Genomic DNA, 25,548 nt, shown 5'->3' on the forward strand with positions numbered 1-25,548 from the left:
TTTTCCATAATTGATTATCCACCGTATCTAAAACAGGTTGAGATATGACATAGTTGGTGGGGTGTTTCACTATCCACTTTATCTCATCTATCATCCCCTTTCGTTTGGCAGAATAGGTCAAATTCACCCTGTATATACCGATATACAACAGTATTATCTGTGATTGTCATAAGTAATCATTTCCTCATAAGGCAGTGGTTCTGGGGGTCTATTACGCTCACGTCGTTATACAACGAGGTCGTTAGTGACGTCACGCCCTTAACGCAAATTCTCAACGAGCCTCATAACGCAAATCTCAGCGACCAGCGTCAAAAACTTGATTTTTCTCAGCAACCCGCGGTATGTCGTTATCTATTTTACGAAAAACTCCCTGGTCTGAGAGTTGCGTTAGCTCCGAAAGGGATGGACCAATCGGATAATTTTCTCCGCTGCTGATATTCATCATCACTATTAACGAGTGCTGCAGCACGTGCGTTATTATTATTTTATTTATTTGTAGTTTTGTACGCGTTAGTGTGTGTTGGTTGTCCCTAATTTTCTAAGCTGCATTTTTTTTAATTCATCCGGATTCTTTTTATTTTCATCAAATATTTGAGAAAAAGGTAGGCTATGCACGCACATGATACTGGCGCGCGGGGAAATTTTCTAAATTATTACGTTTAAAAAATGATTTTCTATTGAAGTTCAATGACGCTATGTGAATTTGCAAAACGACTATCAAAAATATCATCATATATTACCATGTTTTTAACACATTTAATCTACCGTCTTGATGTTAAGTCAAAATCAAGAAACCTTTTATTTACATCATCAATTAGACAATTGGTTTCCTTGTGTCATACATGAAAATGAAGTGCCACCAAATTTACACTGTTGTTGACATCTTTTTTTTTTTTATACACCGATCAGAAAATGCACTCAAGGATTAGAAAAAATTTATTTGTTGATTAATAAAATTTACTTTGATTTTTTTATAGTGTACTTAGTGCGCAGAGTATAGTGTGTGTAATGGTGTTTACTGCATTACACGTCTGTGTACTGCACAGAAAGTAGCAATACTTAATTGATATTACAAAATATCAATGTTATTAAACGAATTAAGAAGGGGAAAATCTGGAGACGTTTAAATATATATTGACGTCGATTTTGAACGAGGTGTAAAAAAAAATATTGAGCGAATTTTAAAATGTCTTGAAAACATCGCGATAGAGAGGTTTACCAGTTAAATAATATTCTTATATTGAGATGAGTTTAAGATTAGAATAAAGGCATTTCCATGCAAGATTTAAAAAAAAAAAAACGTTTTGTAGAGTGATTTATCTTTTTACCGAGTATAATTTATACCGATTTACCACTATGAATAATTTTTTCCAATCAGTATGTGTACAGATAACATTCTAAACGATAATGCTGTCTCTAAATCATGTTACTAAATTAAGTAACGTAATTCAGAGAATTATTATTCATTATAATGAACAATTTGATAAATTAATAATGAATGAATAATTTCCAATTCTAACTAATTCGTCTCCGTTGCTCTCACCTTCATCGAAAAATGTACGCGCGAGCGGCCATGTTTATTTCCGTAACGCGAACATAACGAGTGGTCTCCGGTTCTCGTTAGTTAACGTTTTACGTAGCGATGTCGATAACGAATATCGCTAGTAACGATGTGAGAAAAATCAACCTTTAGCGATGGTGACGTAAATCTATCCCACAATGCACCGCAAACCCCAAACACGTTTGAAACGCGGGCATAACGACATGAGCGTAATAGACCCCCTGAACATTTCTTCATCCACAGCGCAATTGCCCAATTCATGGTTCAGCTGCAGCTCTCCAGAATATAGTTTGATAGGTATTTTCCCATGTAAAAGAACCACTTCAAAACATAAATAAACACACAAATCAATATCTCCAGCTCTCTGCGACGTCCTTAGGAGCAGCAATGCACACTTTAAGAAACCACCACCATAAGGTATTGTTATCCACCTAAAGGCTATTTACTACTGTAGGGGGGCAGAAGGTCTACCCTTCTTCTTTTATTGTCAAAAATTTCCGTACTCTTTTCACAATGTTTTAATCGGGCCGCTGTAGCTTCCGTGATTCGTGTGATGCTGTTTTCACAATAGCCTTTCTATAGCTTAGGCAATGTAAGGTATATAAAAAAGAATCCTTCCTTCTCAGTTCTTGGTCGGCTTATCAGATCACAATTACTTGATCGAAGGACTTTCTCAAGAGGATTTTCTCAGCCACCTCGTTGAGCATTTTGCCTGTTGTGGCTTTGTATTTGTATGTTAAAAAATTGTCATCATCCATAATATATATTAAACAGTTTCATTCAAACTCCTCGTAATGGCTTAGTAATGATTGAAAAAATGTAGAATTTTAGATTAAAGGGAAAATGTCCCATTTCAAAACAATGAAAAAATGGCACAGTTTAACATTTTGCAACCAGTTACACGTAGAAAAAAAATGGAGCTGTTCCGTTTGGTGGGATATATGATGAATATGACACATATGACCTGTTTAGTCTGACGGGATATGTGCCATCATATTAGTTTCCAGATTTGTTTCAGATATGCAGTCGTTTTCTGTATTTGCAGATTTCATATTCGCTGTCTCTTTCCCAGCTGATGTAGTGGTCGAGTGGTCATAGTGATGGACTCGCATCGCGAGGACCCAGGTTTGAACCCCACTGTGGTGATCAGCTGAAGTTGATTTTCTGTTGTTCCCAGCTTCGAATTGTGAACGTGAGTCGATTACCCCATTAAAAAGTCTCACCACAGAGAGCAACACTACTAATACGAATTACGAAAGCCTGGATAACCAAGCGGAGATCGAGATGTTGTTCGGAAAGAAAATTCACATTCCTCTGTGGGGAATCGAACCACCAATCTCTCACTGTCCGGGCGAGTGTTCTAACCATTGAACTACAGAGGACAAACATTTTCAATCCTTAGAGCATATGTATGAATGCCCGTTCAGCATTCAGCCTCCAAGGACAGCCTCCAAGCTCAGCTAATAGCCCTTACAACGTTAGCCCCCAGATGGCGACATATAGAGAGAAACGTTGTTCTTTCCGAACAACATCTCGATCTCCGCTTGGTTATCCAGGCTTTCGTACTTCGTATGAAAAGCGGAGAGTGGCATCGTTTCTCTCTATATGTCGCCATCTGGGGGCTAACGTCGTAAGGGCTATTAGCTGAGCTTGGAGGCTGTCCATGCGCAGTCCCGTTCAGCATTCATACATATGCTCTAAGGATTGAAAATGTCTGTCCTTTGTAGTTCAATGGTTAGAACACTCGCCCGGACAGTGAGAGATTGGTGGTTCGATTCCCCACAGAGGAATGTGAATTTTCTTTCCGAACAATATCTCGATCTCCGCTTGGTTATCCAGGCTTTCGTACTTCGTATGAAAAGCGGAGAGTGACATCGTTTCTCTCTATAACACTACTAATGTTCAACATTACACTTCACTCCCAATTTGAAACACTACAAACTGCCATAGCATAGATAGCAGCAATAATTCATTCACAACACCATATGTACATTCAGACTGTTAGGTGTACACACTCACACTTCTGGCACAACTTAATCGGTAATAAAATTACCCATGGCGATAGACCTGAGTTGTGCTCTGTTTGAAAGAATGGTAGGTGTCCTCCCAGTTTTCTGTTGCAGAACTAATTCTGCAATAATAACACACCATTGCAGTGCTAATTCTCATATTGGAACAAAATATAAATTGCATATATTAAATGTTTTAAAACCCCTCCTGAGAGAGAGAGAGAGAGTGAGTCAAGTCCTCTATATGCCTTCTAACTCCACATCTAGCTGCTTGTTTGGATACTATGCAAACATTTATGACTCTCTGTACACATTACTCAATGATGATTGTGCAAGCATTCAAAGAAAATACTGGAAACGTCTTAAAATCATGGATGAATTTCACCGATGTCATTAGCATCATTACTAAAACTGTGGAAGCTATAAATTTGGGAAAATCTTGCACTAGAACGTTTGGTCACAATGTGTGCACAAGGATACATCAACTTCTACGGAGCCAGTCGAAAAGTTTATGAAATGTATAATATATATACGTTATTAAGATATATATGCTAGCAAAATAGGTGATGGAGAAAGGTTCAATAAAGTGGAAGTAAATTGTATAATATAATTAACAGCAATTCAGAAATTGACAGAGGAGGGATTAATCGAATTGACTTCTCCTGAAGCCAAAGTGATATTACATGATGATCAAGATTAAGAAGCGGATGACAAGTTCATTATGAGTAACACAGTGGGCTTCATAAGTTAAAATCATCAATGAATTGTTTCCTTGTAGCACGTTTCTCTTATGTGGAAAAATTGGAAGCACACTCTTTCAAACCAAACACGGTCAAGGCTCTATTGACTAGCCAATGTCGAGAGGCGTTATAGTGTAGGAAGTTAACATACTCTAACATATTAACTGCAATGAAGAAGAAACAGCTAACACACTTCTGCTAATATTCTTTCAAGAAAACATCACTGGGGATCAGTAAATGCCATTTTCACTTCTGCTGCACAAAGCAGATGTAAATGAGATGTCTAGAAAAAGTATGAATTCATGGTTTGAGTTATTCACAGATTTTCCGTATGCGCAGTCACCCCGCAAATGCAGAGGGACGACTATAGTTATCAGTCAGTTATCGTTATCAGAACTCCAGAGTTCTCAATGTGATCACATTAAGTGGCATTCATTGTATTTTGATAATAAGATAAAAAATTAACTGGGTTTGAATAATTGTACATTTTATGCCCAGTTTCATTATGTGAGAAATTTTTCATTGCTGTCCACTGTATTTTGACAATAAACTCCACTGGTGCCACTGTGATAATTGGCTAAAGTTAGTTTTCTGTGGTCCCAAACTTTGAGGTGCAAATACAGGCCAATTTCCCTGTTAAAGTCTCGCCACAGGGAGCAACAAGCCTATTTAGTGAAGTGTAATGATTGAAATATTTGTAACGTTTACAAGCTTACACTTCAAAGAAATTGAAGACACATTGTATTTTACTTGAAGCTTACACTTCACTCAGAATTTGAGATATAGATCACAGCACTGAAAAAACGAGACATAACATTAGATTCATACTCAGATTGTTAGGTATGCACTTTGTTCCAGTCTCTGCCACGAAAGCCAGGCTCAAAGAGATCTCGACAACAGAATAACTCTAGTGGCAGAGTCTTCCCATTCATTAATTTATTTCGATAATGAAATAAAAAATGAAATGGGTCAATAGCTTTGAATAATTGTGCATCTTATGTCCAGTTTCATTATGTTTGAAATTTAAAATTTTTTTTTCCCCGTTATTACCTGATTGTAAATCATGGATTTCTTACTTCACCAAATATTTCTTTTAATTTGCAGTTATCTGGGTCATGGAAGTGGAAGAAGATTTCTTGACGGAGAATCTCTAGATATTAGGACTTGTGAAGCTGTCTCTATTTTAATGGGATGCAGCAGCGGCTCATTGAGAAAACCTGGACCTGGTCTGGAAGTAGCAGGCACGTCACTCAATCATTGGCTGTGTGGGAGGTAACCATTATTCGTTTTAATTTACACATCCTGCAAAATTTCCTTTTTTAGAAGCGAAATTCTAACCTTCAAGATTGATATGGAAAGTCTAAGTTCCTACCGTATAAACTACTCTAAGTCATTGAACTGGAAATGAACTCAAGAAAAATAAAAGATAAGCAGCACATAAAAAAGACTGCTTAAGTGACTTGTAGCAAGCAACTCATGCCATGTTTTCTGATCACTTAAGTGACCTGCAGAGCAGTGTTCCAGATCACTGAAGTGCCCCACAGCACATTTCTAGGTCACTTAAGCAGGACATTTACTGATCACTGGAGTGACCCATGCACATTCCCAGTTCATTCAAGTTACCCGCAACATATTTACAGATCAGTTGGGTGACCTGTAACCAGGTTCTAGAGCACTTAAGTGACCCCAGCACATTTACAGATCACATGATGATCAAGATTAAGAAGCGGATGGCAAGTTCATTATGAGTAACACAGTGGGCTTCATAAGTTAAAATCATCAATGGATTGTTTCCTTGTAGCACGTTTTTCTTATGTGGAAAAATATAAATGACCTATGGCGGTATCCCAGATCACATAATTGAGTGACCTGTTTTCAAACTGATGAAGAGGTAAGCACTCTCCTAAAGGTTTAGCTCCCTCCTTGCTTTAAAACAAATTCTATGGGTTGAATGCATGCCAATGTAGTTTTTGTAAGTTGGGAGACCAATTTCCCACCTCTTTTTTCTGACAATTGGTGCTAAACCTACCTTGGCCTTTTCTCTAATTTGTGACTGTCTCATTTTGTGACTTTTTGCCACTTGAAATATTTCGGAGTTCACAAATTTTGTGCTTAAAATTTCAAATATGACAATTATTGATGAAAGTTTGTGATCTTGAAAAATATTCAGAGCCTGAGGTCTAAAACAAAATCGTCGTGACTTATGTCTATTATATTTCTCATTAATTTTTGAATGTTTCTTTTCAATTTCAGCCCATGTATCGTCGGGAACCTTTGGGATGTCACAGACAAAGATATAGACAGGTTCACCGAAGGTTTTCTCGAGAAATGGTTGCCTAATTATAGCCAAACTGCTGAATCTGGGATCAGTGTCTGCAGGGCCGTCATCTTAGCGAGAGAAAAATGTCGTCTGAAGTATTTGATCGGTGCCGCTCCGGTCGTTTATGGTCTACCTATCCGTGTGAAAAATGGGGTATGACGTTTTATGGCTTCGGATAGATGGTTGTGAAACATTGCGCATTGGGGTTCACCTGTTGTAATTTTTATGCCTTTGTGTGATCTTTAATGGAACAAATTTTTATACACTTTATTTTATTATAGTCAGTGACGTTTATAACTTGCCAAATAACTTTGTAAATTGATAGTTATATTCAAATGAAATTTTAATGTTTTTCAAGTGATACTGTTTGAAGTTTATCTTTTACCTTTGCTTTTGACTCCTTCCCCCCCCCCCCCCCCCCCCGTTGGGGAAACGTTGAGAACAAACTCAAACGGACGACGGTCTTCGAACCCGAAAAAACAATTTTTATCAAATGATGGCCGCGAAAACCTTATAGACTATGAAATATTTTGTTATGTTGTTTGTTATTTTATATGTAGAAGGCAGATGGCAGCATGAGTATAACATAGAACAAACTTAACTCTGACAACATAAGTATGTTACTGCCATACATATGTGCTGTGATATTACAAACCGATTGTAAGCAGAACTAAAGTTATTCTTTCACATATTCTAGAATGAAAAATAGTGACCATAAATGAGTAATAACCGGGATGTTTATGCTAGGCCTATGGGGTCACATTACAATACAATTAAACCTCTCTGTCTCGAAACTGACGGGGTAGAATAACATCATGAAATTTTTAAAAAGTTTAAATTTTGCCATTTAACCACAGATATAAGCCATGGGTCTGTGCTCATTTCAGAGATTTTCCAAAATTTCTAAAAAATTATTGGACGAATCATTCTGAAATTTTATTCATGCAAACCCTATGCTTATATACCATGGGAAACCAACTTAAGTAGACCCAAAATGATAAAACTACAGCTAGACACGTTTCGGAACTGTATGAAGTTACTTCTTCAGTAGCAAAGAAGAAAAATTGAAAGAAAGCAAAAAAAAGCAAATACTCCATATCGCCGGAGTTACTCGCTGTTCATGACACAGAGTCGAAAAATGTTTTTTTTTCTCCATTTAGACTCTTTGTCATGAACAGCAAGTAACTCTCGTTACATGGAGTGTTTGCCTTTTTTGCTTTATTCCAATTTTTATCTTTGCGACTGAAGAAGGAACTTTATACAGTTCCGAAACATGTCTAGCTGTATTGCTCTTATTATTTTAGGTTTACTTAAGTTGGTTTCCCATGGTATATAGTCTCACCCAAAAGGTAAGTCCACATTTCTGCGTAGGTGAAAGAACAGTTTGCATAACAACGCAGTTGGATGCATAGGCCTATTCTATGTTTAGTGATTCTGATGCCGCCTAATAGCATCAATTGTCTTCTGTATTTTAGGGCCTGCAGATGCATAGACAATATTAACAATGCTCAGCAAAGAGTTAGAAATAAAAGTGCTTTATTTGTCACAAATGATTACACTGGTATTGTGTAATCAGTAAAATGTAAATAGAAACGCACTAAAACCATCCGGTTCACCTCGACTTATTTACATTATAAAACTTTGTAATTCACACATTTTATACTGTGTTTTTGAAAGTTGTCTGGAAAGAGCATCATTCTTAAAAAATGTATGTCTCTTCATAATTTGCTGTGTGCATTGTCAGAGAGAGTTGACATACTGGACTGTGGAAAACTCCAAAAAAAGAATGCAATTTATATTACGAGAAGAGAATTATCTATAGTTGCTAGTACAGTTTTGGCCAAAAATTGTATTTGTAACCAAGTCATTTCGCTTTGGCTTGAGTCATGTAGACTCTGTCAAATTTTCACATTTATTCGTCAAAACTGGCAAATTTTTTATATATTTCATAAATACAAAGTTTACATACCCCTAATGACCAGCAACAATAATGAATAGTTAATAATGCACGTAGTCCATATATTTTATTATAAAAAGGTTTTTTTTCCTTCCAACTTTGTACTTGCAAGTCACAAATGCATGCTACAATGTTTTGAATTTTCTGCTACAGATGTGCAAAACAAGTGGAACGAAAAACAATAAGTAATTTTTAAAAGTTTTCGATTATTACATGAAAAAAAGAGCGAAAATATCATTGAGATTAAAAAAATCTTATTCGGAAAAGCACAATTCGGAGAAAAAATATGTTTTAGGCACAAAATGGTAAGTTAGAAAAAAAAATTCATTAGCTGGAAAAACGGCAAGACAAAGTCAAAAAATATATAAATCGATATCATTCCGCAATATAAAATCTATACAAGCTATTTATCAGATATACTGAAAGGTATCATTTATCAGCTTTAATGAAAAGCCAATCGCAGAAGGGAAAAAAATTAGAAAGCTTGCAAAGCGTTTTACTCAATTCATAAAAAATATACAACGACAATTATCACGCATTCATCAATGCAGGCAAATTTTCTGTGCTCTTGAATAAAAAGCGGCCGGAGGGAGAAGAAGAGTTTCATTATCAAAATTTTTATGGTGTCATTTAATGATGCTTCAATTCCTCTGTTCGTCTTCCAAAAAAATTTTATACGCCGATTTTCAGTACAAGGAAGCCCAGAACATGTGATTCCACATTTGAAAGAAAAATTTCAACAGGAATACTCGAGCGTAGTTTCAAGTGTGTCGTGTATCTCTAGCTAGTGATTAGTCTATAATGTGTATATATATATATTTTATGTCAATTAAATTATTATAAGCAAAAGTAATTTCCCCAATAAACTGGTGGTTTTCAAAGTGTTCGTCGAGCCTAGAATATTGTTTATACAAAATCCACATTATACAATGGTTTTTCGTTGACGTTGTTACAGATGTATGATTGAGAACCTCGCTGTAAAAATTACTTCGCATGAGGATAGGGGGAGATGTGTTGATTTGATATTTTGAAATCAAGACCCTTAATTAGAGTTCTGAAATAGTTTTCAAAGAAAAACAAATGTTCAGCACAAAATTTTACTCATAAGGCGTGAACCAGGTTGATCGTTCCACAAGTTTTGATTATGTTACATGTACAATAAGAATGGAAATTTTCACGTTACTTTTGAAGTATTTATAGAGCGCTAGATTGGGTTGCCCGTGGAATTTCAAAGGCCAAGTGAAACTGAAGGAAGCCAGTGTCTCTCGGCTGTGGATGAGGAAACACATACCAACAAATAACCATCGCTCCTGTTAAAACCCTATCTTCAGACGTCCAAATAAGGCAAAAGTTCTATTTCCCAAGACTGAGCAATCTTACCTGCATTCATTGCGATGAGCAAAATAGACAGCCAAAATGTTAGAAAACGGCACTGATCCCTTGGATTAAATTCCTCTCAAATTTTTTTCCAACTGGAAGAAGCATCTGCGAATTATGACAAAGAGACCGCTGTCTATAACATCAAATAGAAAAACTTGTTTCTGGGATAAACTGTCCAACCGCATGCTTCCAAGTATTGTGCAAAATAAAACATTTGGGGGCCAAAAATCTGATCTAATTCAAGAAGAAAAAACCAGAGCCAGCCAAAAAGTTGAGGGTAACTAAGCAGGCTAATAAATGTACAGCGTGAAATTTTAGTAATGGGTGATCAAGAACTATAAAATTTAAATAGCCTGCAGGTATCACGCGAATGGATCTGCAGTAGCTGGAGAGGAATCTATACATAAGCGCTATTTAATTGATATTCTCACCTTTATTATGTCAATATGACTGTATCGTCATCAGGAGCTGCCCGCCTAGTGGTTTACAGTGTTGTTCATGCAAAATATGCAGTTGTGCCCGCTAGTACCATCTGGTGGTGCGGACGATACACAAATCTGGTATGGTTGGCGATGATTGACCACCTCTCCCATGGCCCTGTCATATACGGCAGCATGACATAATTTCTTTGCCTATATTCAGCCGCACTTCACAGCTTGCTAATTAACTTCACCTGGGGAGTTAAGATGTCTTACCCTTGGGAACCTCTCCAATCTTCCATGTTCTTAAACTTTACACCAGGCTGCTTCACCATGTAAGGCTTCCTAAGGTAAAGGAACAGATGAGTCAACATCAAATACCTGACTGATGAAGTGCCTCAGTGTTTCGAGATATGAACCAGCAATCCATGGCAGTAACAATTTTAATCCAAATTTGATAATTTGTAAAATCTCAAATCTAGTTGTTAAACATGTGGAAATTGAAAAATGATTTTGATTTCAATCTAGACGTCGTTGTTGACTCATGATACTCATTCTAAATCCTGTTGCGTGATCTGTCACACAGGTGCCAGTGTGATAAATCTGCCTTCGTTCCAGAGGCAGAAGAAAAAAAAAAACTTTTCCTCATTATAAATATGTATGTATAGAAAATTATAACAGACACATTTATTTATAACAAACACTTTCCATTGAGAGAGACAGGCTTCAGTATATTTTTCTAATTCATTTCGTGGGTAACATGTTCCTATAGGTGCCCGTTAATTGGTTCTACTGTATGTCTCACCATAACTACATTGAAATGTTCACAGTTTTACCACACTGTGTTTTCTGAGATAAAGAAATAGTGTGATTTAAAATTGTAAGAATGTTTTATATCGCTCCCCACGCCAAAATCATGAACGTGCAAATTTTCACTTTTTATACGTTGGTTGGATACCTTATTTTGCTATCTAAGTTTTATACCCAAAACGATGAATGTGCATCACTATTGAAGCAGGTGTTATGAAACATTTCGGGAAAATAACTTCCATAGAGTATCGTGGGTAGAGTAAACATTCAAACATCATTTCCCACGTTCATTTTTCTTTCTTTCTGCATATTCATGCTTTTGGCATGAGGAGGATGATATGCTTTGCAGTTTTTTTTACAATTAACCTGGTTTTGCATCTCAGAAGGTTTCTATTGTATTTATTATGTATCAACAGCAGGGTATTACATAGCCAAATGCAATCACTGAATGATTGGTGCTGCAATGTGGCAATTAATAGCAGAAAAGGGTTTCGAAATCAACCTTGATTCTGTGAGCAATAGAGAAGTTCTGTGATATATCGTAAATTGGGCCAACTTCGAACTTGTCAACGATCAGAATATCTAAAATCGCTAATATTTATTTGAGCTCCACTTTTTATGTGGTACTGGTTAATAAAAAAACAGTGAATCAAATGAAATTTTACATCGCTTTATCATGCCTACCTTCTTAGAAAGAATCTCAACAAAATTATGTACCAGGGGAAGAAAAATGTTCTGGAGCCCTCTAGTGACAGCCAACCAATTTATGTATAGAAATAAACGTAAAAAAAAACCCAATATTATCGAATCAAAAATCTTATTTAATGCACAGTGTCGTTAAATAAGATTTTGCGGGGGAAGACAATCTCTATAGGTGTGATGCATTTCGCTTGTACAAAATCTTGAGAATTTTTTTTTCCCCTCATACTCATCCAAAAGAAAACACAAAATCAAGACATCCTAATTAAGATATTGAAAAATACAGAGAAAAAAATATATATTTTCACCCTGAACTGAAATTCCACGGCATAATAAATAATTATGGACTTAGAGAGCAATGAGGGTTCATCCAAAAAATATAATATAACATATATAACAATTTCCAATCATTCACCGAGAGCACAAGATAACCCATATTGATAATGTAAGGGAGAAAGAAAAACAAATCTACGAAAATATACATTTTCCCTAAAAACATAAAATGCTCTTTTAGGAACAGACGATTCTTGAATGTTGACATGATCATTTTCTTTGGCATGAAATAACGGCAGTTGTTTATTTCCTTTCATATTTATATTATATATTTATATATATTCCATATGATTATATGCGGAGGACAGGATATGGTTGCGAGAAGATGACCATTACACATTCATAAATTATAACAACACAAAAACATACAATAAATAGGAATTCGTCCGCCATTGAATCTATTTTTTCACACTTCTGATATTCTTCACATTTCAGAAACTGTCATGATAATCGTGCAGGGGTTCCTGCTCGATATTAATACCTCACCATTGGGGCAAAAATATTTCCCTATAACTGGAAAATATCAAAACTGTAGAAATAAGTTCTGGTATTTGGCATAATTGACAGGGATTTGTCATCTGGGGATGCCAAAGAGGTTTCATATTCAAAACATAAAATTTCAAAGGCTTTATTACTAGGGCTCGACAAATTGATAAAAAAATTTAGTCACCAGTCAGACACTGCAATGTAAATTTTGTGATGTCCTCAGACAAAACAAAATCACTTAAGCCTGAAAATAACTCGCTAACAGAGCTATATCTATGTAATGCACAATAGCGCCCTGTATCAGTGAATTTCAGAAGTTAGAAATATTTGGAAACTCATGTGTCATTTTATAAGGATTCTCTCTAAATGATTTTTGAAGGCTAACTTTCGAAATTGGTCATGAGGGACACTGTTGTTGCATAGCATGCAGTAAATCTCCATTCACGAGTTATTATCGCTCATGAATTTAGCATTTACTGGATGCATACATACAAGCTGAAGTTAAGTATGTCTAAGTCCATTGATTAAATTTAGCTTTCGCAATGGTAAACAAATTGAGGAAAGACTGGAAAATTAAGTGCAGGCATCTTTGTTATCTACAGATTGAATTTCTTTAATGGCCGTATTCACAGACAGAGTTTAACTGCAATCGCAGGTTAAAGGATTAGAACTCGACATAGATTGGCTAAAATCCTTGAATTTAATCAATCCGTTTCAATCTCTAATCCTTTAATCTGTCAATGCAGTTAGCTGTAAATAAGTAGAACCTTAACAGAGTTTATGTGGCCGATTCATATCGAGCTGTGGCACCGAAAAAGCTAATTACAACTTCAGTGAAACCCACATATTCTACGGACCAAGAAAAAATGTTGTAGAGATTATCCTTACATACAAAATTTACTTTTGTGCCGTACAAAGAAAAAGCAATACCAATAACTTCCTTTTAGCTTTGTGATCCTTTAGTACAAAATATTGATATATTATTAGACGGCTTCAGAAAAACGAAAATAAGTGACGAAGGTAAAGTCAGTATAGTTTCAAAACAGTTTTTAGCAAAATATAAAAGATAGTGTTATAGTTATTTCAAAACCTTCAAGTTTTAAGTAGTTTAACATTAGACTATAGGTAATTCCAAACAAGATTGTTGTAGAGGGATCTATCTTTATATTATCATTGTAATGAGGTTTCACTTTAAAGATACAGTTGACACTCAATTTTACGAAGCTCTAAATTATGAACTAACTTCCCAAATAATATACTATTCCTTTACCTGCCTTTCCTATTGACAAACTTTTCATGTCTGTACAGCATAGCTGCCAAATTTTCCATCATCAGAATTTTAGCATCATCTCTCAACCTCCCAAAAAGTTCTTAAATCTCCAGAATTTAAAAAAAAATCACAAATAATACCTAAGGAATTTCTTGTGGGGCAAAAAGTCTTTTGGCTGTTTTTTTTTTTCCTTTTCGAAGTGATGTCACACGTCGTAAATGGGAAAATTCCCTTTTTAAGGAAGTTTTACAAACCCTCTGATGGTAACAAGAAAAGTGGTTCGCCTTATCGTGCCGGGAAATAGCTTAGCAGCCAATAGTCCTGGATAATAATTGAAGATTATAGTGACGCGCATGTAGTCAAAATTTCCTCTTTTGTTACGTACGTGCAATAACAAAACAAATATTTAATCAATTTTAAAGATACTTATTCCCAGATGAATTTCCTTTCATCAAATGTTCCAGAAAAAGGCTGACTGTTTTTGTACAAGTTGTGTTATGGACATAAACATTGGTCATGGTGGAAAGACTGACATCACCCATGTTAAATCAAAAAAACATCAAGTGCCACAAAAAATTTTGTGTTCTTAAAAATTGAAGCTTTTCCCCCTTGATTTTGGGGTCATTCACGCAAAATGTTTGTTCACAGCGTTTCTGATTGAACACTATATTTTTTTAGGTAACCATTTTGAAATTTTGGCATCCAATTTCACTTGTTTTTTGAGTAGGGATTTTATTCCCTATGCTTTAACTTTAATGTGGAAAATCCCTTTTGTATTTATTAGGAAGTGGTTTTAACATTAATACCAGTCCATGCGAAAATCTCCCTAATTTTCATTTTCAAAAGTTGGCAGGTATGTTATAGATTTGTGCAAACAAGCGCCAACTGTAATTCCGGATTATTTTTAAAAAAACCACAGTAGAACCTATATAATTTCTGGACACTTCTGAGTTTTTTTTCTCAACTGCAGGGACTTTACCCAAATTCTATCTATGCCTTTTTCTATTACATTGATCTTCATCACATTTTTCCAATGTGTATTGTTGGTATTTTGTCGGTTTCTGGACAAGCAGAAACAATGATGGCACCTGCATGTCTCAATGAATGTGATTAGTCAGCTTTGGTCAAAAAATGTTCTTGCTTCACTCGGTACAATTCACGTCAACGTCTTACAACTTGCCAAGAGCTCTGTTAATTCAATTTTAGATCAAAGAAAGTAAAGATATCAAAAGCATCAAGTGATGCTTTACAAGATGTAAGTAGAAACGTTACATTTTAAGTATATATATATGAGAAAGTCAAACTTTTGGAAAAGGTAGAACACAGAATACCAGTACGAATGTTATGTGGGGGAATATGGAATTGGGGAAAATCTGTTGTTTACGATCTTTAAAAAACAAATATATATACACACTCAGATTTTTTAGGATCCAAACAATGCCTACAAAATATGTTTAAAAAACAAGGGGGTTATGTAATTCAAAAATTATAATTTAAAATTAAATTATCAACTATTATATGCATATATATTGCTTTATTTTCTTTTAAAGGAAAATATGAATCAAAATGCTTAGAGGCACATTACTGCTAGGTGATTATTAATCTAGTTTTGTTTATTCCCTAGGGGTTCAGATTAGAGAAGCTCTACTGTACAACACTTATACGGTATGATCATGCTAGCTATGCTCAAATTACCCATCATAATCTCTGGACATTTCAATCCATTAACCCTTTCAGCCATTTTTTAAAATTTTCCTGATTAGCATTATAACTGCCATAGTGAAAATCACTTCTACAAATTGTCACTATTTTGAAGACAATTTTTTTCCCAGATTGCATGAGCTGATAAATGCTTTACCTTCCGCCCTCCCAATACCAAAAGAATTTTAAAAAGGGGGAAAGCTATCGTGTTTATATTGTATACATAATTCAATTCTACCTCGAAGGAAAGGGGGAAAAAAATCTCCTCGTGTTACTTTTAACAAAAGCTGACTCCGTCAACTGGCAATTGATCAACAGGTTGTAAGGGTGGGGGAGATTGGAAAACATATTTGACTGTGAAAGCAACTTCAACACAGTATCTGGACTTGTCCTTGCAGAAATGAGAAGGTTTGAAAGGGGAAAGATATTTCAGGATTGAAGCTGTAAGTGGTTAATTCATTATTCTACTCAAGTGCTTGGAGATTTACTTGAATACTATCAAATTCTGGTACATTATTGTACTAATAACTGAAGTTGCCAAGATTAAGCCAATTTGTACTGCAGCAAAACTTTAATCCATACTTATTAGCTCTAATTAGATTCAACAGGTGACTAAATTTTTCCCCATTTATCCAGGAATTTAATAGTTTTTTCCACGCAAATGATTAAGCAATCAAACTTTTTCTTCAGATGAATAAAAAATTGATTTAACATAAGTATAATGATTCAGTCAGGTTTTAGATAATGTGTTCATCATATTCATAAAAAATGTACTGCACATCATTGATAACATTCCATTATTTTTTTATACAGTAGAAAAAAAGAAAAGAAAAATCAAATTTTCTCGATATTGTAAACAACCATAAAAAAACATAAATCAAAAATCATCTTACTGTGATATCCATCCATCACCAAACAAAATAAATTTCAACAACAGATACGGGCAAATTAAATAAAAACGGTGTCACGATTTCCCCATTTCCGCCCGTAAACAAACTACATTTATATCTTGAAATTACCTGTATAGGAAAATACATATCATACAAAATTAAAAAGTACTGGGAAAAAAAATCAACACGCACATTCACAAAAGAACATTGAAGAGAGGGAAATAATAGAAGAATATGTCACTGACGATAAAGAAGGGACGATACGTTTACTCCTGCAATTCAATGCAGAAGTGAATTGTAATTACTAAATGCACATTTTTTTTTTCAAATATTTCCTTTGAGTACAAAAATCTTTATAAAACATAAAAACATATAATTCAAGTGCATGTATAAATTGCTGGATTTCTCCAATTTTATATGATAGTTCTTTTTTTTTCTTCTCATATTCAACCTATGAAGAAGAGGCCTCAGGTTCAGTGATCAGTTAACTAATTCCATCGAAACGAATTGTTTCAACCGGTCCAAATACTGTCCATACAACTCGACATCATTATGGCCTGCACCTTCGATCCACAGCGGCTCGACGGCTCTTGGGCAACTCTCGTAAATGGCCAGTCCGTGAGAAAAATCTATGACCTCATCTTCAGTGCCGTGGATTACGAGAACTGGGGAAGTCACCTTTGGTACTTTGTCAATGCTAGGAGTAAATAGATATAAAGATTGATCAATATTTATGATGTAATATAATATTTCAGAAATGGGCCAATTTTGCTAAATCACAAAGATGTTTTTGATTCCAGATGTGGTTTTTTGTCATGGGAAAACTGCAAACAAATTGTAATTTCACATGGTGAAAATGCGGTGTTTCCTAACCAATGGCGTCCCTGATATCACATAAAATACCCAAAAATGCAGAAAAGGATGTGTTAATTCACACAAGGTTACCTATGAAGAAATTACCTTAGAACCAATTAAGCATGTTTAAATTGATTTAATTTTATCAGTACTCATCAGTTATTGGTACAACTTCTATGTGGCCACTAAGAAACCAGCTAAGCTGTATGTGGGTGTGTTTTGATCAGGATTGGAAAAAAAACCTTTTTTTTGGTTTAATAGCATTAACATTAAAAACAATAATAAAGTTTCTGAAAAATCATTCAAACTTCTAATAATTAATCAAAATAAAATGTTTATTAATGTAATTAATACTATTCTCATATTTAATTAATCTATAAATATTTCTTACATTTTAATAAAAACCACTTTTTGCAATTTAATTATTTTTTTTGGTTAACTCAATGAATTACTTTGTGTTTTAAAATTCTTAATGTTATTATTAGCCATATAAATTAAAAGTTTTCTCCGGTTATACTTTTAGTATACTTAATTAAGAAGCTATTTTACAAAAAACTGATAAAAATTAGGTGAATATAATGTATTTAATGAAGCATAAATAATGCAGATTAATTAGAGATGATTTACAATATACAGCACGATTATATACAACTAAAGTCCTGATTTAAAACACTACAGAAGAATTATTGTCAGAATGACTTGAAAATTTACATACCGTATATACTCGTGTATAAGCCGACCCCCCCATTTCAGGACCACCAAAATCGCAATAAATTGAAAACCCGTGTATAAGCAGACTCCAAAAAATCTGTGCATTTCAGAGAAAAAAAATTCTTATATTCTCATGCAAAATGAATAGCTCACGGAAATTTACAATGGAAAATGATTCAAACATTTTAATCTGTTTCTTCTGAGTCTCCAAGCTCACCGTAATCCATCAGATCATCATAGGGAGTGCGGCATCTTTGTTTTTATCTTCATCTGGGCTGTCACTTTCAAAGAGGATATTATCTTCAGTTCCGTCCATCGCATTGCTGATGCAACACTTTTTGAAGGGATAATTTCAGTGGAAACATAATTCCAGGCCTCCTGTACCCATTGGCACACTAGGCCAATGTCAGGTTTCTTCAAGGCACCACTTTTTGTAGTTTCTTTATTATCTGAACTCATCCATTCGATCCACAAATTCCTCAAATAGTCTTTGAAAGACTTGTTGATGCTCACATAAGGCTTTGCAATCGATGTTAGCCCACCTAGTATCAAAGCCAATGATGTTTTCGATTTCTTTGCCTCGTCTTTGACATTATCGGGTTTTTGAACATATCCCATACCAATAATGCCGGTTTCTCAAACACTGCTACAAAAATGACTACTGATTGGGGGGTCGATATTTTCTCATCAAAAACTGACCCGAGTATAAGCCGACCCCCCCCCCCCCCCCAGAGGAACAAATTTTTCCACAAAAAACTCTGCTTATACACGAGTATATACGGTAAATATTCCTGAAGCAATGGAATTTTATATGGCAATGGGGGAAAAATAACTAAATTGAAAAATTAACCACACTGTACTCATCCAACTCAAATTTGCTAGCAGAATGGGAACGAGGGCCATTCAGGGAAAAATTATAACTTAATTAGCATTGCAAGATGGATTCATGGAAACATCACAAAAATGAAGTAATTAAACAGCAACAATAAATATACAACTTACTCAAGAAATGTTAAATATACTGTCTACCGTAATTTGGCAATGAGGTGAAAGAAAAAAAAATACTTGTTCAACAACAGATCAGACTATATCATGATGTGGATGTGCTTGCAATTCACCAAAGTTTGCAATCAGACTTTTGTTCATAATATTTTTAGGTACTCCCTCTACAGCCAGAAGTTGCAAGGGTTAAGGTCAGGTGAACTGACGATGGGGCCAGGTGTCGTGCCATCCTGTTATTGTCAAAATGGTTCTTCAGCTGCTGGTATTGCAATGTACATCTTGATAAAAGTTGTGCAATCCACACACTGATGCTGTTGAACTGTCGAAATGATGTGGTTGCACAAAATAGATTATACTGCTGGCCAAGTATTTAGCTTCCTCTACATGCACATTTTGCACTTGTTTTCCTTTTGCCAAAGAAATTTCCATTGCTTCGGGAGTACCCATGCAAATTTACAAGTCATTCTGACGAGTAGCTCTTATTGTATAGTTTTGGAATCAAAACTTTACAATTACCCTGTATACAGCTGATTATTTTTAGTAAATCTGTTACTACTATACAGTAGAACCTTGATTATCTGGGATTAATGGTGAAAGTATAAAAAAACTATTGAATATTAAGACGGTAATATACAGTATGAGATTCGCTACCTCTTATGGGAAAGCATGAAAGTGCCTGTGAGGTAATGTAACTACTAGTACACTGGTCTTTGTCCTTTAAGGGCAGCTGGTGTCTTTATTGGATTACAATTATTGCTAGGATGGTGGTGTCACTACTGTTGCTGCTTCTTTGTGAGGGGGGAAAAAATAACCCTGTGAGATAATACACCACTACATCTAGATGTGTAATGCAATCCTAATTCATGAACTTGCTAAATATAGAGCATCAGAATGTAGCCAATAGTTAGAAAATGTGGCAAGAATGAGAAATTTTGGCTTCTATATATAACAAGATACTTAATACAAAAAAAATTATATTCAGACCACTTTCACGAAATTTTTTTCTTTGAAAAAAACCACTTATATCATTTTACACCATTTAAAAATGTACCATCAGAATGTACCACAAGAATATAAAATGTGGTAAGAACGAACGATTTTGGCTAATAATGAACCAATATGATATTTTTCAAGGGAAAAATTATATTTAGGCCATTTTTATGTCATTTTTGAAAAAAGTCACTTGGCTTAAACCAAACAACCCTGGTTTTGATGATTAAAAAAAAGATTGCTACTTTCAATCACAAGCAATAATAGGAGTACTGGATTGCCATCAAAAGTACTCTACATTAGTTTTGAAAAGTACACTAATGGTTGTCCTAATAACTGACCAGTTTCATTTTTCTGAGGCCCTACCAGGCAAATTTTCGAAAATCTCAACCAGATCCCATTCATGTGAGGCCCCCGGGCGGGCCCATGCCTTAAGACGACGCTGCCCACAGGCTAAACACAATGGATGATAATTGCTGTGCCAGATAATTTAAGATTCCACCCATTTGAGCTGAAGCATTAAGCTAGCCCTGTGCAGAAGGTCTTCCTAAAAAGCGATTGATATGACGCAGATGGGCATATGCCATCTCACCAGTTGACGTAGCCAGCCGAAGTACAGAACTAGCCTTGGATATGCCTGCTGCGAATCACAACAGGAGAATGACTGCCATTTAGAGAGTTTGTATGGAATGAGTATCGTGTCTGATCCTCCAATGAATTTCAGCTTTTGGCACGCCTTCCACCCAAAGAAATCAAATTACTGCTCTTTGGCGAAAACTGCCAATAAAACTAATGACAATCACATAAAAAAAACAGCAAGAAAAATGAAGTTATCAAGATCAAAATTCTAATAACCATGGTACTAGCAACACAGAACATAAAGGAAACATTCTCTAGATATTATGCCAAGCTGAACTCTGAAAGAAAAGTCATCAGGTCTGTGCCGATACTTGAACCTAGGCCCTCTTACATTCCAGGAAAGCATGCCAAATTAATTTTAGATTTGTCAAGCCCTGATGAATGATAGAAATGCAGATAATTTTCTTACAAAAACCTGTTCATCTTACCTGCCCCGAAAATTATATTATTGCCCTGCTTGTAGACAGGTGCACAAGATTTTACAGAAAAAAGAAGCAGAAATATGACTATTGAGATCAAATATCCAATAAGACAACCACAGTAATATTAAGGTATCAATCCAAAAGTTTTGTGGCACTGTGACAGGCATCATATGGCAAAAACATGGATGATTTTTTTTTTATTTTCTGTGTACATCTGCCTCTGTTACCTAGATGTTCCATTCTTACTGAAGCTCTGGACATTGACCCAGTTGCCCCTATGTAGTTGCCACTGTTTTCATACCTGTGTACATGAATGTCTTACAGGAAACCGAAGCAAGAAAAATGATATCAAGATCAAGGCCGAAACTAGGGGAGAGCTGGAAAGTTTAGTGCGTCAGACGCATGACCAAAAGGGGCGCCAAAATGCTTACAGCTGACTGAGCATCTAGTTGCGGCCCTGATCAAAATCAAACTTTTAATAACACAACCACAGTAATATGAAAAGTAGCCATTCATTTGTGGACGACAGTGACAAATTTAAAGATGAATAGGAAAAATTCAGATATTATTTACCTACGATATTCGGGGCGTCGCCCTTGTGTAGTTATGATCCTACTTCCCTATGCGGTTGTACGTTTCACAGAAAAATTACCCTATCAAGATCTAATTTTTGGTGATGCGAACATACAAGTATTGTACACCCAGGCTGAGTTTGATTCTGGCTACGTCACAACTGGCGATTCCATTTACCTTCTTTTGGTAAAAATGTCGCAGGGAAAAGGAACAGGTTGTATTTTCTGTTCGCGTCTTTTGCAATATTTTTAGAGTTTTTCCCCTTTCCCCCTCAGAAAATGAACCCCCCCCCCTCACGCGTCAGAGGCCAACTCAGTATAGGCATACAATACCAACCCTGAACATGCATTTGTAAATGACAGTGGCAATTCTATAGATGTCCTACGACGAAAAACCTTTTCATTTTTCCTGGTAAACTTTGGGACTTGGCTCTCATGTAATTACCAGGATCTTGCAAACCACAAAAAAGACACCAACCAAATATTTAAGGAGCCAAGGGTATTTTTTTTTTGCCTAAGCTAGTGGTCAGTCACGTATAGAAAATTTTACGTGCCAATGCCAATTTTTCAGTCGCCATAGCAACCCAGTGCCTAGGATTTGTCAAGCCCTGGTAGTTACGACCCTGTTTTCAAAGCTTGTATCATACATGCCACGTTTATCAAAGTGGTAGGAATCAAATAACACAAAATGGCACTGGGAAAAGTAAGAACAACAAACCTTGGAAATGCGTCGAAGAACCATGTCCTCTTGGTGTTAGGAAAGGCAACTCTCATACCGGACATGAGAGGTGAATGAAGCACCACGGCCCCGACTTCATACCTGGATGCAAGGTCGACGGTGGGCACCGTGCCGATACTCTGGCCGTACAGGATGATGTTCTCGGGGCTTATACCGTACCTGGTCCTCAAGGCATGCCACGAGGCGTCTATGTCGGCGTAAAGGTTCTTCTCCGACGGCTTGCCGTTGCTTATGCCGTAACCGGAGTAGTCGTAACTAAATATATTACAGTTGATTCTTGAACCCAGGCCCAGGTAGAAGCTACTCATCTGGCCCAGGTCCACTGCGTTGCCGTGGCTGAACAGGATCGTGAACCGGGCGTTGGGCGAGCACCTCACGAACATGCACGCTATGCGGTTGCCCCTCGAAGTCCTCGTGTAAAACACTTCTATGCCCTCGAGTTCGCGCTGCGAGTACTGCCATTCCGCTCTCTCGGACAGGTTCAGCGTGAATTTGGTGCCGGACTCGTCGGCGACGAACGAATACGTCGGTTCAGGTGGCAGGAAGGCCAGCTTAGCCGCTATGCGAGACGGGAAAGGCGGACAACAGAACAGACAACACAACTCGCTAAAAGACAATCCGTTCATGATTGTTGTCGGGTATTGTTACAATCAAGAGCATACACACACACACAAACAGACGACACTCACTTACGTCGAAGATGATGATAATGACGTCAAAACAATGATATGGGCTAATAACATTTCACCAACGGTTATAAAATATTTGGAGTCAATTAACTATCGGAAAAACGTGTACATACACACACAACACCAAAGACAATACACTACCGAGACGTCCATTGCCTCCACCTACAACCGTCCATCACCCCGACGCGCAGTGAAGCCACTTCCGTCAGTGCCAGCGAATCAAAACGATCGTATTTTCTGATGTATGTCATATTTGAATGAATCCCCAATTTCTATTGGTCCCTTGCAAGTCATTCGCATCCATTAAGGGTAGCGTCAGTGACGTCAGCGAGCAGCAACAGCTGATAAGCATATTAAAAATAAATAAATAAATAAACAACTCGAAAATTAATCAATAAAATTATGAATAAAAATAGTGTCGCAGATGAAATATCCCATTGTTTTGGAAATAATAATGCGAATTTGTATTAAAAGGAAACGAATTAAAGTGAAAACTCTACATGTTGATTATTATGCAACAAATGTGACCATATCTGTTCGAAACAAATACGGGAGATTAAGGTAATTTCGTGGTTTCCAACTTCAGGTCAAGGCCGTAACTAGGCTGGGGAAAATAGGCAAGGGCGTAGCGAGGGGGGGACTTGGGGATCTGGTTTCCCCCCCCCCCCGAAATTTGTGAAAATGACCGAAAAAGGGAAAAAGATGGCTAAATCTATTTTGTTCTATCACTTTGGTCCCCCCCCGAACGAAATTTCTGGCTACGCCCCTGCAACCAGGGCATTGCCCCTTGGCCCTCAGTCAAATTGGGCTCCCCCACAAAAGTTTTGCACAATAATAGCAGTTTCAAGAGAAGCCCAAAGAAAAAAAAGCTGTCTCGGGCATAGGCGGAGATTGACTTGGAAGTCTGGGGGGGGGGCCACGATGATGTCAGCTCATATATACATATATACATTAGATCAGTCGACTCCACCTTTGACGATGAAGGGGCAATGCCCCCCCCCCGTATCTCCGCCCATGGTCTCGGGACCCCGAGAAGGCACGCTACGGACCCGCTTATGGTACACATACCCTCCTAGAATACGTGTCAGCAAATTTAGGAATGCGCAAAAAATCGTTAGCAATTGTGGAAAACTTCAGTTGAGGCCTTGCAAAATATCCTGGCCTACGGGCTTGGGCCTCAAGTCAAATCGACCAGACCAGAATTCAATTTTGAATCGGCTACAAATTTAATTCTTGTATGGTCTTGACTTGAGGCCAGTGCTGTCTTAACGCATGGACCCACCCGGATACGGCCCGGAAGCCTCAAGAGAAGAAGGCCTCACAAAAATGAGATTTAGTTTTCCAGAATTTACCCGGTAGGGCCACAGAAAAAACCGCTTGGCCCGGGGGCCCATGATGCTCTTAAGACGGTCCTGCTTGAGGCCCTAGCCCGCAGGCCAGGATATTTCGCAAGGCCCCAACTGAATTTTTCCACAATTGCTGATGGCTTTTTGCGCGCCCCTGAATGGGCTGACACATATTCTAGGAGGATATGTGTGCCATAAGCAGGGCCGTAGTGTGCCTTCTCGGGTCCTGGGGCAGCTTTTGTTTGGGTCTCTCCAAAAGGCTATTATTATGCATAAAGTGTAAACTTGTGTGGGGCCGTCATTTGGCTCAGTGGACCAGGGGCAGTGCCCCGGTCGCCCCAGCCAAGTTACGGCCCTCACCACAAGTTGGGAACCACGGAATTACCTTAATAATTATCAAATTCGACCATTGTTCTTCAACCTTTTTATAGCTGCGGACCGGTTAGAGTAGTTGAACCATTTATCTGACCCGCGGAAGCGTGAGAAATAATTTGTAGATCCAACAAGAAAATAAATGAATGAGAAGAATGAGTTGCAGACCGGCAAATAAATAAATAAATTTGACAAATAATTTGTGGTCGCGCAAAAATAAATAAATGAGGGAAATAATTTGCGGACTGGCAAAAGGAATAAGTAAATAGGAGAAATAATAAATAAATGGGAGAGATAATTCCACAGCGGCAAATAAATAAATGGGAGAGATAATTCCACAGCGGCAAATAAATAAATGATTGGGAAAAATAGTTCGCATTTGCAGACCGGCAAAAAATAAATAAATTTGAGAAATAATTTGTGGTCTGGCAAAAAATAAATAAAGGGGAGAAATGATTTGCAGTCGGCAAACAAATATAAATAAGTGGGAAAAAATAATTTGCAGACAGGCAAAATGTAAATGAACTGGGGAAATAATTTATGGGCCGGCAGGGTAAATGAATGAGAGAAATGATTTGCAGACCGGCAAAAATATAAGTGAATACGAAAAAAGAATGAATAAGTTGGAGAAAAATA

General features: G+C 36.7%; 2 protein-coding genes across 2 annotated transcripts in view; one reads left to right on the top strand and one right to left on the bottom strand.

The window, feature by feature from the left end:
* Positions 1–6,987, top strand: part of Sse (extra spindle pole bodies like 1, separase) — a 57,291-nt gene extending 50,304 nt beyond the window's left edge. Inside the window, exons 21-22 of the mRNA XM_089248178.1 lie at positions 5,415–5,582; positions 6,564–6,987. Of these exons, the coding sequence (XP_089104304.1) occupies positions 5,415–5,582; positions 6,564–6,789 (394 nt within the window). The 3' untranslated portion in view covers positions 6,790–6,987. The remainder of the gene's footprint in view (positions 1–5,414; positions 5,583–6,563) is intronic.
* Positions 6,988–14,179: 7,192 nt separating this feature from the next.
* Positions 14,180–23,380, bottom strand: LOC149071224 (alpha/beta hydrolase domain-containing protein 17B). The gene is made up of 2 exons (XM_089248258.1): positions 22,485–23,380; positions 14,180–17,272 (listed from the first exon to the last, which is right to left on the bottom strand). The coding sequence occupies exons 1-2, from the start codon at positions 23,129–23,131 to the stop codon at positions 17,056–17,058; spliced, it is 864 nt and encodes a 287-aa protein (XP_089104384.1). The 5' UTR covers positions 23,132–23,380; the 3' UTR covers positions 14,180–17,055.
* Positions 23,381–25,548: the final 2,168 nt, after the last annotated feature.

This window comes from Pholcus phalangioides, unplaced genomic scaffold (genome assembly GCF_987345545.1).
Source record: "Pholcus phalangioides strain wild (caught in Gottingen) unplaced genomic scaffold, Ppha-v1.0 ptg000019l_1, whole genome shotgun sequence".
Lineage (NCBI taxonomy): Eukaryota > Metazoa > Arthropoda > Arachnida > Araneae > Pholcidae > Pholcus > Pholcus phalangioides.